This window comes from Pseudogymnoascus destructans (genome assembly GCF_001641265.1).
Source record: "Pseudogymnoascus destructans isolate 20631-21 unplaced genomic scaffold scaffold_10, whole genome shotgun sequence".
NCBI classification, from domain to species: domain Eukaryota; kingdom Fungi; phylum Ascomycota; class Leotiomycetes; order Thelebolales; family Thelebolaceae; genus Pseudogymnoascus; species Pseudogymnoascus destructans.
In genome coordinates this window covers 957,208-974,152 of record NW_020167529.1, presented here as the reverse complement: position 1 = coordinate 974,152, position 16,945 = coordinate 957,208, and the positions used below count along the sequence as shown (strand labels likewise).

Sequence of the window (16,945 nt, the reverse complement as noted above, 5' to 3'; positions counted from 1 at the left end):
TATAAGGGTCATTTGGTGCGCAATGCGGTCTGTACCCTTCACCAGCTGCTTTACAGCTGAAAAAATCGTTGTTGGGGAGCTTCCTTGATGAATTCCAATTCTATTCTGTACAAACTTAGACTGCAAAATTGCATCAGCTGGGGTTTGTGGCGTTTGAGGGACCCAAGGGTCAGCCTCTAGTAGGGGGGATCCAGTTGGTGTTGGCGTCCGTAACTTGATATCAAGTTTTGAGAGAACTGCTTCTGGGTTGTACGGGACTAGGCCAGTACCTCGAAAGCCAGCTAGGATATTTTCAGTTGTCATTGTATGGTTGTGGGCAGCCTTGAATGCAATAAAGAACTCAATCTTAGTGATATGGGTAATAGAGGCCTTAATGAAGACCTCAAGTTCTCGACCATACATTCGCTTTAGTACACTAAAACACCCAACATCAAGAGGCTGGGTAAGATGTGAGGAGTGCGCAGGGAGACAGAGCGTAATAATGTTGTTCTCCTTGCAGTACATATCAAACTGGGCAGATAGGTGGCTCTCATGGCCATCTAGGACAATCATCCGCCAGACCCCTTGTGTTCGTACACGTGTATGCTGATTAAAGTGTTTTATCCAGTCTAGACCTGTATCATTGTCGGTCCAGCCATTTGGTGAGGTCTTGATGGCCCAAGTAGGTGGAAGGCCGCACTCTGTGTACCAAGGCGCAAGGTGATGCTTGCCTTGTACAATCAAGTATGCAGGCACTACAAAGCCGTCTGCACTCACACATTCAATCGCTGTTGCCCATTCCCGATTACCAGACTGAAGCTGCTTTGCTCGGCCTTTTCGATCTGAGCTCGTAACAACCATATTCCCACAGATAACACCCATCATAAAGCCCGTCTCATCAAAGTTGTAGAAGTCAGCATCCTGGATGCTGTACTTCGCCTGCATGTTCTTTACCAGCTCAAACCACTTTCTTATACAATCAGGATCTTCGCAGAGGGCTCGCTGGAGGTCGTACGCACGAGAGAGACGCGTCTTAAGCTTTGGTTCATTGTGTACAAAGCGGTAGGGCCAGTTTTTTCCAACTGGGGGTTCGCGACGCGTCGCACGGAGGAGATTCGCTATATCTCGTACATCCTCAATTCGAGGTGGAAATCCTCGCGAATCTAGGTCAAGTACGTATCGTATGAGCTCCTCTTCCTCAATTGGGGTCAATGGACGTTGTTTGTCGCGTCTACCAGCTCGTGGTTGGCTTCCGTGTATGCGACGGGTAAGTGTTACATGTGGGACCTCATATAGCTGCGCAGCACGTCGGATGGACAGTTTGTGGGGTGATTTGGTAGCTTGAATGGCTAGTAAAACTCGGCCTTCATTAGCTTTCTGAGGCATCTTTTTGTTGTGGTGTGGTGGAGTAATTGGGTTTGAGGTTGCGATGCTATCGGAAAGTGTTTCATTTGGTGGGATGTTCCGTTTGGTGGTAAACCACGTTAAGTGATTCTGGAGGCGGATATAACCAACGGCACAGTATATAGACACGGTATATAGATCATATAAATCAATTCTACTATTCGACTGTCTACTGTCAGAATTCCACCTGCCGATGCCAGCTACCCAACCTTGCACACCGAATCAAAGTGTCATAATGATTTAAGCGTCATAATGATTGAAGCGTCATAATAATTGAAGCGTCATAATGATTGAAGCGTCATAATGATTGAAGCGTCATAATGATTGAAGCGTCATAATGATTGAAGCGTCATAATGATTGCGAAAGTCTGCTTAGGGAAGAGGGGCTCGTGGAAGTGGCTCAGCATGTGGAAGAAGAGCCTGCGGAAGAGGCACTGTCACACAAGCTGTTGATTGATTGAAGTTCTAAGAGTCTACAGTTGAGGTAATCTAAGAACTATTTTGGTGGGGCCGCTCAGGGCTCCGGCTACGCCAATCCTGCGCTAGTCCTATGATGCCACTCCTACAATTCCTGCAACATTATCGTACCAGATGGCCAGACTTATGGACCGGACGTGATACAAGATTTAAGGAACAAAGTGGACGTTTGGGATGAACAATGGACCACCCTGACGGTTTTTCAAGACAAGTTCCCCAGATGCTGTTTTAGGTACCCTCCCTCGTTTGAATGTCCTAGATTTGGACATTCGGCATAGCTTTAAGAACCGCGTGTTTCTTGTAAGCTCGGCACCCTAGTTTTCGTCACCCCCCCGTTCTCGTCACCCTTCCGGAATCAACACCTTTCATTATGATAGCTAAATAATACAACGAATATCACTCTAATTGCCACTCAAATGTCATAGATTCTAGAGTCATATTTGATCTAATCTCTGTAGCTTTTTGGGCTGCAAATTCCGTAACCTTACCTTTTCTTTGTGCCTCCAAAGCAGCTGCTTCGTCCAATGCCTTCTTAATACTTTCTATATTTGCAAAGCGTGAATTTGGATCAACAGTTATTCTCTTCCGTGGCTTCTTTGCCTGCAGACTCTCTATCTCAGCCTTCTGCCGTTGAATTGTTGCCTCATGCCCTGCTTGGATTGCATTCAACCTCCCAATTGCCTTGCCTGCTTTCTGGATCACAAGCCTCTGCATCCGTGGTATTTTTGCAGCCTTGGTAATGCTCCGGACTGCTTCGAAAAGATGCCGTGGCTTCTGTGGGGTCCGAGTAACGTCGTAATCCAGAGAACGGGCACGTTTCCGACGTGGAGGACTCTTTAGCTGGTTCTTGACTTGTGAGGAGTTGATAGCCTTAGCTGGATTCCAAGGATAGATACCAGCAGCACGCCAGCCGCCCTGGATAACACGCTCTGTAAGGCCCTCCTCTCGTGCATAGTGGTAGGCTGCAATAAAGCGAGCTTTCTTAACTGGGGCGGAGTCATCGAGTGCTGAGAGCTCCGTAATCATCTGGCGGTATTTGCCCTTGACAGGCGAGAAGCATGAGAGATCAAGCGGTTGCAAAACATGTGAAGAGTGTGCAGGTAGAAACATAAGCTCAACTTGATGCTGTTTACAGACCCAAAGGAATTCTACACTGACATGGCTGCCATGGCCATCAAGGACAAGTATCCGGTATCCACCATCAATCGGCTTCGTTTCTGGTAGAAAAATCTTTTCTAGCCAAGTAACCCCAATCCGATTCGATGTCCATCCGTTTTCTGACATATATAACCAATCTGGCACGTTATCTGCTGTATACCATGTTGTTTGTAGGTCCTTCCCTTTGAAAATGACAAGGCAGCGTGTCTTCTGGCCTATAGCTGAGATTGACTCAATAATTGAGACCCACTCACGATCCTGCGGAGCTTTCACGTAAGTACGTGACTTTTTAGAGCTTGCAAGAACTTGTGTATTCATACAAAGGCCAAGAGCAATACCTTGCTCATCCATATTCCAAATATTCTGAGGCTGGACTTGACGCTGCTCTTGAATACGGTGGAAGTGGTCGAAGAATGTGCGTAATTGCTCAGAACTCGTTCCCTCAATGCGAGAAGCTTCAATTCTCCTGCCTATAACAGAAGCAACGCGTGGATTCCGTTGTAGAAAGCTAGACACCCATTTCTTGCCAAGTGGCTCCGTCTCGCCGTTCATATGCAGAATGCGGGCGGCCATTTCTCGCGCTCGTGCATGAGACGGAGGATATCCACGTGAGTCTTCCTCGAGGATCCAATCGGCAAGGAATTCCTCTTGCCCTTGCGTCAGTCTCTGCTGTTGTTCATGGCCAACGCGTGTGTTTGTAGAGCCTTTGAGTCTCGAGGCGAGGGTCGTCCGTGGGATATTATACGCCTTTGCGGCAGCTGATTGGGTAGAATAAACACCAGATTCAAAATCCTTGATAGCTGATTGTATGGCAAACTCTCGGGTAGCGTTTTGAGACATGTTGTTGTTGAGTAGGAAGAGTCGTGTTCTAGACAGACGCGTCGAGGTGGGGTGACGAGAACGGGGGGGTGACGAAAACTAGGGTGCCGAGCTTACAGCTTAACACAAAGCGGCAGATCCTCAAAATTTGTCCATTCGGATCTGAACTCCCATATTTTACACAGGAGATGAAAACATACAATACACTTGCCGAGCGAGGCTGCTGCCTGATCCCCCGCTTGTCCGCCTATGTCTTTGAGAGAAATGAAAAGCAAATAATCGGCTTTATATGCGAGGAACTCCAGGGTAGGATTGCTAGGCCTAGTGATTACAGCGAGTGCAAGCGTAGCCTGGAGCAATTGCACACCTACGGTATCGTCCATAGCGATCTCAACAAATTCAACATCATGATTACTGCGGAAGCACCTCGATTTTTTGACCTCGAGAAATCGGTGCTAGATACCGATAACGACATCTCGAAAGACGATTTCTCACACCTACAACAAGAAGAGCTTGAAGGACTTGAAAAAGCTCTTCGTGATGAAGAAGACTGGGGAAGACCCTGGCCAGAGTTGAAACCATCTTGATATGGTTATGGTTATGGACTCTTGTATAGACCATTGTGATTGGTGGGTGCTGAGTACAATAGCACCAATGTAACGAGGGCAATTAATTCAATTCAGTGCTCGAATATAGCTTCAAACAGATCCTGCGTCTCTTAGATGCTGAGCCCTTGATCCGTCCAATTTAAGACCATCCTCACTCTGAAATCTCTCAAAATACAACCGTTCACATAATTTCTCTGCATAGCCGCATGAGTTCAAATATCATTCGGTTAAATGGGGAGCCTAACCTCATGCACTTTGGTTGCATTTACGACATTTGTGTGAACCAGTCTAGGGTCACCATCAGCATGGTCAATAGTTTTCTCGTTATCCCGTTCAACGGCACTAACTGCCGTTTGTTACTCGGTGGTTTGTCCATCTACGAGCGAAGCGAGTAGGTGGCGAAAGCGAGTTGGGTATGCGAAAGCGAGTTGGGTATGCGAAAGCGAGTTTGGGTATGCATCAATATGATGTACATATATATGAATCAACAAGGTAATAGCGTAGTATTGATAGATAACTACCTGAACAATATAAAATTAACAAAGCTATTTTCACTAACGTGGTTTATCAGCGAGTCGCGCATATCACCGAGTCGCGCACTTTCCCCCACATTCCAACCTACTAACTTCAATACGCTTTTTTTCAACCACCACAAATGGAAATTCAAACTCAAGAAGCAAGTATTATTATTGCTATCGAAGCTATCCGATCATCTAGAAAAATCAGCTGTCGGTCTGCTGCAAAGATCTATAAAGTGCCCGAATCAACACTCCGCGATAGAATGGCTGGCTGAACCCCCCGCGCCGAAGCTCGATCGAATTGTCACAAATTAAACGATATAAAAGAGGATACAATTGTTCAGTATATACTCAGTCTGGATTCCAGAGGATTTGCGCCCCGACTTGCTGGTGTTGAAGATATGGCTAATCTTCATCTTAAATCGTGAGGACAGAACCCCGTAGTGTAATGGTGGGTGCACCAGATGTGAGAATCTAGCCACCCAAGGAAGGGATGATTTTACTAAGACAACACACTGTCTTAGGAAACAGAGCCAAAGGGTTGTAGCTTAGACTATTCCACAATGCAGCAATCAGGTGTGTGATGTAGTGAAGTGGTTCAGACAAGTTGCAACAAATGTTGAGTCTGGGAACTCAGGGGTAAGTCAGAGGTTAACACCTCACTGACTTTTCAGAAACAAGGAGTAACAAGATGAATGCTTGGAAGCTTGTAAAAGACGTGGAAGTATGTGATAGTCGATTTACTGTATTGCCTGCTTGCCCTTTCTTAAGGAAAGGGCAATCCTATTTATGCCAAAGGAGTGTAGTTCTCTCATTTCCATGACTTTCCATGACTAACCAGGCTTGGTAAATGTATTAGAAATCAAGTGCGACCCACAACTAGCTTGCTAATCATGTAGTGAACGTAAGAGAATCCCATAGAACCATCTCTTGGGTTTCTAGCCTATAGGAAGTGAAAAGGAGGTCCAAGGTCAGAGTACCTATAGATAAATTATGTCATAACTTAAGCAATCTTGTGGGTAACTAAGGAGCGATGACGTGTAATGAATCATAGAGGGTTGTAGAAGCTTCTAGAGCTATCGTTTATGTTCCTAGGCCTCTAGTTGGTAGAGATATGCCATGTGGTAGTATTGGCCCACCCCCTTAAGGAGGAGATTTTCTTAATAACTTGTTCAATGAGTGTCCAAATGATATGCTGTGATGTATGTAGCATAAACAGATGTAGTAGAAGAGTTTGCAGCAATCGTTGAGTAGTATTGCTTCTGTTGTTGGTGTGATAAGCCAAGATATGTATGGTGACTTGTAGGTTTGAGGAGGAGATTTCTAAGTTTGCTCTTGAGTTTGATAGCAAACTGAGTGCAACGAATGTCAGTATGACACGTAGGAAAGCTCTGGGCCCATCGATTCGTACAACGGCAACCACAGTTAAAGACGCGTTTTAATCGCGTTTATGACTTTCAAAGGGCCTTGTGCAAAGATCCCGAGCTTATTGGCGCGTGGTTTCGACTTGTTGGGAATATGAGGGAGAAATATGGCGTTCTAGATTGTGATTTCTACAACTTCGATGAGACGGGGTTTATGATGAGAGTTATTTGTCCAGCAATGGTTGTTACACGTACCGATCGACGTGGCAGAGGCAAGGCAGTTCAGCCTGGCAATCGGGAATGGGCAACAGCGATTGCTTGTATTAGTAGTGAGGGTTGGAATGTGCCTCCATTTTTAGTAGTGCAAGGGAAGAATCACCTCACGAATTGGTACACTGAGGCCGACCTCCCAAACGACTGGGTGATTAAGCCAACAATTAATGGATGGACAAATAATGAGACGGGTCTAGAATGGATCAAACACTTCGATAAACACACTGCTACTCGTGCGAAGGGTCCATATCGAATGCTTGTGTTAGATGGGCATGAGAATCACGAATCGGCCGAATTTCAGGAGTATTGTAAGGCTCACAACATTATTACTCTTTGTTTGCCTCCTCACTCGTCCCATCTTACCCAGCCACTTGACGTTGGGTGTTTTAGTGTGTTGAAAAGGGCATATGGGCGACAAATCGAGACCTTTATTAAGGCTTATATTAACCATATTACTAAGGTCGAGTTCTTCCTTGCCTTCCAAGCAGTGTTTATAGAGTCAATAACGACCCAAAATGCTCAGGCTGGATTCCATGGAGCTGGCCTAGTGCCTTTCAACCCTCAAGCTGTTATTTCAAAGCTCGATGTGAAGTTACGGACTCCATCTCCTGCTTTACCCCTCCCTGCCGACGCCGACCCTTGGGTCTCCCAGACACCTCACAACCCTACCGAGGCCCTCTCACAGACAACTCTTGTGAAGCAAAGGATTGCCCGTCACCAGGGAAGCTCGCAAACACCTCTTTTTGAGACAGTCTTTGCGTTAGCAAAGGGCACTGAGCGATTAGCTCACCAGAATACCCTTTTAACAGGGGAGATCCATACACTTCGAGCAGTAAATGAAGCGCTTAGCAAGCATCGCAGGGCTAAAAAGAACCGTATCCGTGAAGGAGGTGCACTTACAGTAGAGGATGCATACGATATTTTGTCTCAGCAGGAGGTAGATGAGCAGGTTCGACGCGACTTACGTGCAGAGAGGGGCAATCAGGTTGAGGGACAACTGTCTGGACAGTGCTGTGGCACTTGCGGAAAGGCTGGCCATAACGCGCGAACTTGTAAAATAGAAGAAGATGTATCTAGCTCTTTAGATTTTAATTTGTAAAAAATTTACTATATTTATATTTGAAGTTCCGTGCCAAGGAAAAGTGCGCGACTCGCTGATATGCGCGACTCGCTGATAAACCACGTTATCTAAACTTTGTACCGACTCATTTTCATCTTCGTCGTCGCCACTCTTGTATGCCTTATACTGTAAGACCACTACAAGCGACTTCAAACCATTTGCTTTACGGTCTGCAACACGCTTATGCTCTGCTTTGCGGTCTTCAATTGCAGACCGCTTAAGCCATATTTAGTAGCTGTTTTGCTACCTGAGCTGACTCTCGTAACTTTTTCGCATCCGCCTTTGCCCTTGCCTTTGCTTCCTTCTCTTCTCTTTTTGCACGTGCTTCATGAGCATATAGTTGACCACCACTCAATTGGCCATTTGTGTGGCCTTCCACGTGGTCTTTTCTCAGTTGACTTCAACTCTGCCTCCCGGACAATTTTCAACACTTCCTCGGTACTGAATACAAATTCACCTTGCAACTTAATTCTCTTGCCCGTAGTTCTTTTCTTTCGTGTCTCAAGTATCTCTTTGTACTCTTTCACCTCCTTCCGAAGGATGCTGAGTTCAGCATTCTGACTTTCAACCAGCCTAGTTATTCTCTTGGCATAGTGTCGAGTTGGTGAAGCAGGAGAGTCACAAGTTGCCATACTTGAATTAAATACTAAATTTGCATGCCTTAGTTCAGTTCCATCTGGAGGAGAACTTCGGAGTATTGAGAGATCCAGAGTAGTGATATTGGTTGAGTTTTGAGGAGTGCGAGGTGGTTCGGTTGGTGGAAGTGGAAGGTTAGCCAGAACTCTTTCTGGGAGAAAGGGTATTAAACCCGCTGCCCTCCACCCACTTCTAATGTTTTGAGGTATAAGACCCTTCTCTCGAATACACCGGAAGATTTCAACCCAGTGGGAGTGCTGGATTCGCTTTATTCCTGCTCGAGTATACCAATCTACTTCCTGAGCATGAAATCGCTTAAGAGGTCCATACACCCCAACATCAAGTGGTTGGAGTATATGAGAGCAATGAGGCGGTAGAATAAGAAGGTCGATGTCATTCGCAATGCACAGTGCAAATCACCAGTAATGTGACTAGAATGGCCATCCATAATCAACATTTGCAGGTGATTTCCAGACTTTTTGTGTGACTCAGGCTCAAATACCTTCCGCAACCACTCAAATCCATGACTGTTTGAAGTCCAGCCACTATTACTTGTTGAGAAGCGCCAGTTTGTAGCAATGCAGTTATCCACTCCTGCTTCCCAGCTGTGACATTCCAATTGGATTTCAAGGTAGAATCAACAATTATTCGCGTGGATTGAGTCTCTCTAACTGCAAAACCTGTCTCATCCATATTATAGATGTTGCATGGCTTGTACTTTCGCTCTTCAATTCGTGCTTTAAACGCGTCAAACCAAGCTGAAATCTTTATAGGAGTGGCTTCTTTATGTCGTGCAGACTCTAGTTGTCTTGAGTAGACCCCTTTAAAGTTTGGATGTCGTTTTAAGAATCTATAGATCCATTCATGGGCTATGGGGGTAGGATTGGTCCGAAGAGTGGTTTGAGAAGACGTGATTTGGACGCGTCGTACGCGAATTTCTTCAGCCATTTCCTTGATCAACATAGGAGTTGCAGGAAAACCCGTGGCAGTGAGACGTGTAATCCATCGTGCTAGTGTATTTTCTTCTGCATTTGAGAGAGCTTGTTCAATTTCGTGAGCTACAGCACGCGTTTTCTTCCCAGACATCTTCAACAAGAGTTGACTTAGGAACTTCGAAGTGGTCTGCAGCAAGTCTAATTGATTTGAATTCCTTCAATTGGAGCGCAATGACAGCCTTTTGGATGTTGTCTTCAATGGTTGTGGGATGTTCATGGTGGAAGGTATGAAGGTTCTGAGTTGGTAGTCGGGCATTTTTGTCCGACTACCCCGTATGTCCGACTACCCCATACGTTACGTTATTGCCCGTATTAATTGATACAGAGCTCACTAGTATCATATCAAGCTTCACCGTACCGTATTGATACGGCCCGTATCATAATGGCCTGAATACTTAAGTATTATACTAATGGGAACACTGGTTACGAATTCTCCACGTCCCATCTGGCATTCTCCGAACATTCCACTGCTGCCCTATTGCTGTATCATCTGCCTCTACCATAAGCGGATTTATTAGATTTAACGGGTCTAGGGAGAGCCGCATATTCTTCCCAAGCCATGGACCCGCAAACCAGCAGTTGTCAGTATTAGGGATCCTTTTGATTTGCCAGTATTGCCTGATGTCGTTGCCAGTAATAGTCATGTTAAGTTTGCGTGAGAGAATGTCGTTCTCTTTCATGTTAGTAACGGAATACCCAGGACCAAGAAAATTGTTCGAGAGGCGGTAAAATGTATTTTCTGCAAATGCTGCCGTGGCACCCGCATTAGCGGAAGTAGTAGTCGAAGAAGTAGCAGTAGAAGAAATAGTAGCTGAAGAAGTAGTAGTCGAAGAAGTAGTAGTCGAACTTGTCGTAGTTAGACAGATTTGAAGGCACGCAAATGTGTTTAAATTAGCACATCCAGCTGTTATATATTAGCTTTAAGCTATCTCATTTTTTCTCAAACCTTTACCTGGTGAATCTTGGGGCCCATACGCGTGCAAAAAGCGTCCACAATTGTCCAATTCAAATGTTTGCCAAAAACTAAGCTGTTCTCTCTCTTTAAGTGGGCGACTTGGTCTGAAGCTGGAAAAGGGCGCGTTGGCACTCGCTAGTATAATCCACCACTTATACCGCCTCGATATATCTCCAACCTCAAACATATGTCCTGTACCTAAGGGATGGTTAAACAACATATAATTGTGTGCTTTAGATTTGTTCTGCTTACAGTTTGGTCCTGTCCAGGCCGTGAAATCGAGTGGAGAGCTAGTATCCATTGAAGCATTACTTGGTGTTCCACCCACTCGCTTCGCTCGTAGGCGGCGACAGCAAGTTGTGCGTGCGACAGCAAGATGTGCGTACACCGTTATTTTGATATATAGAGAAAATAATAGTATTCTTCATAACATAGAATCTACAATGCCTCAAAATAACGATCCTACTATGAATGCTCGCCTTAATGAGGCCCAACAGTTCTTCTTAAAACAACCAAGTACATATACAATTGCTTGGGTTGCAAATAAATTCAATGTCAACCGTGAGACACTCCGACGTCGTATTACGAGTACTACATCTCCTCAATTACCCCACGGAGGTAGCAATCGAGTCTTATCTCAATCGCAAGAGACTGCGGTCTGTCAATTCATATACGACCAACTTGAGCGCGGGGTCCCTGCCAACCGATCTATGATACTACGGGCAGTTGCAGACTTACGACCTAATCGTACGATACCATCACAACGGTGGCTACAACGCTTTCTAAAAGCACACCCCAAATTTCATACAATTCACACGAAGACGTTAAATACACATCGGAAGCAAGCACAAAAGAAAGAGGTGTTTGAGGAATTCTTTCTCACATATAACGCCCTTATTACAAAACATAACATTAAGCCATATAATTTATGGAATGTTGATGAGACAGGCTATATGATTGGGTGTTATAAGTCTATGGCTGTTATTGTACCAATCGGTGTAAAGCAGTGGACTGTTGATAATCCTGAGAATCGGCTCTCTGTTACTGTAATTGAGGCAGTAAATGCAAGTGGTGCTGCACTTGCAGAAGCTATCATTATCCCTGGCAAACTTCATATGGATTCATGGTACAATGATGACCTTGAGCCAAATGCTCTCATTATTGTAAATGAGAGCGGGTATTCAAACGACGACATTGCAATCCAATACCTTATGCATTTTATCCAACTATCTGCAGAGCATATGGCACCAGATGATACTCGCCTCTTATTACTTGACGGCCATGACTCTCATAAAACAGAGCGCTTTCTTACATTAGCAGAAGAGCATAACATTGTTATTTGCTGCCTTCCTGCTCATACAACACATCTATTACAACCTCTTGATGTAGCGGTTTTTAAGCAGTGCAAACACTCTCATCAAAAGGCACTTGATCAAGCAGTACGTAGCTACGACTATGAGTATAAGCTACGCACGTTCCTTTCAGACCTCCCACAAATCCAACGGCAATCTCTAACTGTCCGTACAATTCAATCTGGTTGGAGAAATGCAGGACTATATCCATATAATCCTCCACTTGTAATTGACAAGATACAAGAGACTCGGAATCAAACACCTGATTATGAGCCATTTGCTTCATATAATATTATCTCAACACCGAAAACAACTATGCAAAGTGTGCAAGCGGTTGAACATTGGCAGAAGAGAGCAGAGGAAGCTTTCTCATCGCCTTCAAGAGAAGGGTTTCAACCATTTGCACATGGAACTACAGTTGTTCTACACTGGGCAGAGCTCTATAAGACCGAGTGTTACGGCTATAGTAACATGATGTCATGGTTACAGGGCCAGGGCCTAGTAACGTGACGTGTGAGTCACAGTGGGAAGCAGGGTAGGCTGCCATGTGACGGGGCTAATGGATAGTTGCAGAAACTAGTGGATATTGGATAGTTGAGCTATCCACGAACTATCCTGAATATCTAGCTATCCGCCAACTATCCAGATTACCCATGAGGCACGACGCCACTATATAAGTAGATAGTATTTCCTTAGATAGGAGCTTCGTGCTCAACTCAATATAGTATTCTTTACAATACTGTAACGTGTTACTTGGAAAGCCTTTGTGTCTAATCCCCTGCCTCCTCTGTCAAGCCAACCTTACGCAAGAAACCTCTGTGTCTTCTATCGTTTAGAAGTCAGCGTTACACCGAGCTAGATATTATGACTCTACGTGCAGTAGAGCAGAAGGCAGCAAAGGCAAGGGCACGGAAATCACTACAGAAAGGAGGGCAGTTATATGCATCAGATGCACGGAAAATGCGGGAAGAGAAGGAAGCAAAGTTGCAAGCAAAAGCAGACGCAAGAGCAGCAAGGGAATCGGACCAAGTAGTAAAGCAGCTACAAGTGCAAGCACGTAAAATCGAAATTGAAGAGCGTAAGGTTGAGAGGAAGCGGGTAGCAGAGCGGAAGCGGGTAGCAGAGCGGAAGAAGGAAGGGTTGAAATTGTTACGATATCAAGTGCGCCTTGCAGCTCGAGTGGGGGTTCAGGGGTGTGGGGAGCTTTCCGGGGTTGGAGCGAAGTTTTCAGTTGTGGAGTGAATTCTCAGAACTGGTCTCGCTAAAGAGAATTCACTCCACAATAGCTGTATATAGATCGAGCCACTGCTCGAGTGCTCCTCTTCTCTTTCCTTTCTTCTCTAGATTGAGTTTAATTCATAATACCCAACTGGCGCCCTATGCCTTGGTGAACCGTGACAGAAATCAAAAGTGATCATTTTACGTATAGTAAGGATCAAAGTGATAGTAGTAGCAATAGTGGCAGTAGCGATAGTGATAGTAGTTCTATTGATTTTATGTTTTAATTATATAGTTATATAGTTGCTATATAAGGCGTCTTTTTCTTCGTTTTATGTGTCGCACATCTTGCTGTCGCACGCACAACTTGCTGTCGCCACCTACGATCGAAGCGAGTGGGTGGAACACCGAGTAGTGGCAGTTAGATTAGTGGCATTTAACCAAGAATTAGTAGTGCTTGAGTTGACAGCAGAGCTTATAGCAATGCCAGCAGAGACAATAACAATGTATAGTGCATTCAACTGCATGATGTAAACGAAACCGAGACCTACGGTATTATCTGGTGACTGTGACTGATGGCAAGAAGAGTATACGATGCAGACAGATAATCGTGACAATTGCGCAACCGAGGGCAACCAACATGCCGATGGCCACCAACATTCCGATGGCCCATCAGCATGATGATGGCTATCAGGTCTTTGTTGGTTATACTAGCTTCATAGTTTTGGGTCGGCGTCCCTGGTATTGAAACGGATGTCCCTAGGTACAAGTTTAACATTAAGTAATTATATGAACTAGAATTTTCTTCAAGATGAGCACTTAACCATATTATGTTCATTATGTCAAAATTAATATTCCATGGAAGGCATAACAGTGTCTGGGATGCAATATTTCGAAATGACTCTTGGACGTCAATTGTTCTTTGCCACGGCCTCAATCCTATACTTCTTGGCCAGGACTTGCACTCTATTTACGACATGGACGATGCAGGAGAGAGCCAGTGTGTGTATATACTACTTATAACAGGAGACAAAAGTGGCGACATTCGCTCTCATAGTCTGGTTTTCATGGACTCTCTAAGACCTCACACATACAACAAGCAGAGCGGTGGTATCTACGACGCAGAGGGTGCTAGCAACACTATGGCCCTCGGCTCCACGCAGCCATTGAATTTCGTCGGCAGTGCCGTCCACGGCGGTGGATCATGCCAGATCTCTGTCACCTACGACGAGAAGCCAGCAAAGGACAGCGTCTGGAAGGTCATTCACTTGATTGAGGGAGGCTGCCCGGCTCAAGGCGTCGAAGGTAACCTCGGCGGCGGTCCCGACACACCTGTCCCAGATGATTACAGCTTCAGCATCCCCGACAGCCTTCCAACTGGCAAAGCCGTTCTTGCTTGGACTTGGTTCAACAAGGTCGGCAACTGCGAGATGTACATGAACTGTGCGCCAATCGACATCACAGGGGGCAACTCAAAGTCAAAGCGCGACACAGCCGCCTTCGACGCCCTCCCAGATATGTTCACAGCAAACATTGACAACGGCGGCTGCGCGACCAAGGAGGGTGTAGACCTTATATTCCCTAGCCCCGGTGACTCCATCGACAAGCTCGGGTCAGGTAGTGTTGGAGGTCCGGTAGGAAACTGCCAGGCTGATGGAGGATCCGGTGGTGGCAGGGGTTCATCCGAAGCCCCTTCGTCGACACAGGACCCCTCCTCCGCCTCCTCCGTCTCCACCGTTCTCCCAAGCGGCGATTTTGTCACAGCCTCAGCCGGAAGTAACAAGCAAGCAAGCGAAACTGCCGCCCCTGTTGAGACTGCCGCCCCAGTTGCCTCTGCTGCGGATGTGGACGTTCCAGCAAATAACAGCTCCGACACCACCGCTGGTAGCTCTGAGACCGCTGCTGGCTCATCTTGCCCAGACCAAGACGGCACATGGAACTGTATCAGTGGAACCACTTTTCAACGCTGCGCTTCTGGCGAGTGGTCTGTTGTTCAGTCCGTCGCCGAAGGAACCACATGCGAAGCTGGTATCTCTCAAAACATCAAGTTTGTCAACGTCGCCAAGCCAAGACGCGCAGTCCGCTTCTTGAACGAGCATATCCGCCGTCACCAGGCTTACTATTCGTAAAGAACACATTAGATCGCAGGTCCATGTAATTGTATATTTTTACGGTTTAGGGACATAGGGTCAGGTGTCATGGATTCACAATTTCTTGTATATAGTTTTGTGTTGTCAGAACATAAATGCTTCAAATTATGAGAAAGTAACATCTTGAGCCCTTCCTTATGCGTGATTATCCTATTACCAACACCAAAATTTTCGAACCCTCTTGGTGCTAGTGCTATGATAGCGACAATCTGGGCACCAGTCTCGTTTTAGGGAAGGTTTTGAACATTGTTTCCCATCATTGAACTCTGCATCTATACATTTAATGACTGGCCCGATGTGCGAACATACTTTGCATATAACGAACCAACACATATCTGAGGTTCTTGTATGAAGTGGATGGCGTTTGGATAAATTAATAGTGATGTTGAAGTTTTTATTTCTCAGGCACAGTATACAACAGCCTAGGATGGTGCTATGATGATGTTAGTAGTCTATAGCGGAAAGGATTTATATGCAGAAGTCTACTTACCCTTGTAAGTTACCCTAGCAAGTAGAAGTTATCACCCGGGTGGTTTATGAATCAGTAGCTAGAATGTAATCGACTGCCCCCCCTCACCACCATGTTCTTTCTTATCCATGAGATTGTGTACTGCACAATAAACCATCTTTTCTTGCTGCACAAGTTTTTTGCTCAGTTCTTTCTCTTGGTGCAACCAATCCCCTTTAAGGTATTCATTAACCACAGCTGTAAGGCGGTGATCCTTGTTTCGCAAGTCACAAAGTATGTCCTTCTCCTTTGTGACCTGTTCAACACGTCGATAAATGTCCATGTAGGCCGATAGTGCAAGAGATGGTGTTTCTTGTATGTCCCTGCTCGCCCAGTCACTCTGGGATATAAATCCTCTTTCAGCATCAGTGATGAGCGATCGAAGCAGCTTCCTAGACTGCGTTGATAGGCGAGGGTAGTGAGATCCATTCTGTCCGTTAAACTCGTACAAAGTCTCAAATAAGACTTCTCTCCTAGAGTCTAGCCTTACATAACTCTGAGGCTTCGGAAGTTCGATGGACTCCGTCACTGCACAAGGTAACGCACCCGGATAGTCGCCCGCAAATCGTAGTTGAGGGCGGTCGTCGCTAAGAACCCAGTGGGGAGCACGGATTGGCACGTAAACTCGACTATCAAGGCTCCTGTCGATGTGGGATGTGATGGTGACAACATTAACTTTTCCATACAAGAATTCCCCCAAGACGATTACAAGGTGCATCTGATACATCCGATCAGGGTTATTTTCTAGTCTGGCATGCAGACTCAATTCATGTGGAGGCTTAAAATGAAATATTTTTCCAGAAATATCCTTGGGAGCTTCCGTCATTTTCAATATCTTGGAGGAAGCTTCTCGATAATGATGGTATAGCCTAGTTGCACAAGTCTATCCAAGAGGTCAGGTTAGACGAAGCAGATGTGCTTGTTTTATTTATAAATGAAGATTTAATGGGATATGTGAGAAGGCCAGAACGACTATGAAGGCATGCAATATTAAGACTTTAGCAAGAATTTATGACGTTGACTATTATTATATATGGTGACGAAATAGTGAGGTTGATGTTCTGAGAAATTGTTTTTCGTTGCCGCTGAGGTAATCCGTTCATTCTTCCTTTTCAAAATCAGATCCACTATATTATTCTTCAGCAATGCGAGGCAGGCGGTGCGGCTGAATAGTCATAGGTACCCTCCACCAAAGGCAATTTTCTCTCATCTGCGCGGTTGTTTCTTCAAGTATGTCCCCCATACCTCTATGTCCATCAGTGCCGAAGTATGGCTTAGAACCAAGCTTTTCGAGTTCATCAGGTATCTTTCTGGCCAGGCGCAATGTGAGTGACTCAATAGTTACATCTGAAGTTTCCACCCCAGCGCCAGTAGCGTCTTCTATACGAAGTGGTCGAAGTGCATAATGATG

The 16,945-nt window shown here is 45.4% G+C and overlaps 4 protein-coding genes across 4 annotated transcripts; 3 read left to right on the top strand and 1 right to left on the bottom strand.

Moving 5' to 3' along the window:
* Positions 1–4,025: 4,025 nt before the first annotated feature.
* Positions 4,026–4,424, top strand: VC83_06263 (uncharacterized protein; the record flags this gene model as incomplete). Its single annotated transcript, XM_024469866.1, has 1 exon — positions 4,026–4,424. The coding sequence occupies one exon, from the start codon at positions 4,026–4,028 to the stop codon at positions 4,422–4,424; it is 399 nt and encodes a 132-aa protein (XP_024324059.1).
* An 8,098-nt stretch (positions 4,425–12,522) lies between these two features.
* On the top strand, positions 12,523–12,900 carry VC83_06262 (uncharacterized protein; the record flags this gene model as incomplete). Its single annotated transcript, XM_024469865.1, has 1 exon — positions 12,523–12,900. One exon carries the CDS (start codon positions 12,523–12,525, stop codon positions 12,898–12,900), a length of 378 nt encoding a protein of 125 aa, XP_024324300.1.
* Positions 12,901–13,853: 953 nt separating this feature from the next.
* Positions 13,854–15,005, top strand: VC83_06261 (uncharacterized protein; the record flags this gene model as incomplete). Its single annotated transcript, XM_024469864.1, has 1 exon — positions 13,854–15,005. The coding sequence occupies one exon, from the start codon at positions 13,854–13,856 to the stop codon at positions 15,003–15,005; it is 1,152 nt and encodes a 383-aa protein (XP_024324060.1).
* A 569-nt stretch (positions 15,006–15,574) lies between these two features.
* Positions 15,575–16,360, bottom strand: VC83_06260 (uncharacterized protein; the record flags this gene model as incomplete). Its single annotated transcript, XM_024469863.1, has 1 exon — positions 15,575–16,360. The coding sequence occupies one exon, from the start codon at positions 16,358–16,360 to the stop codon at positions 15,575–15,577; it is 786 nt and encodes a 261-aa protein (XP_024324245.1).
* Positions 16,361–16,945: the final 585 nt, after the last annotated feature.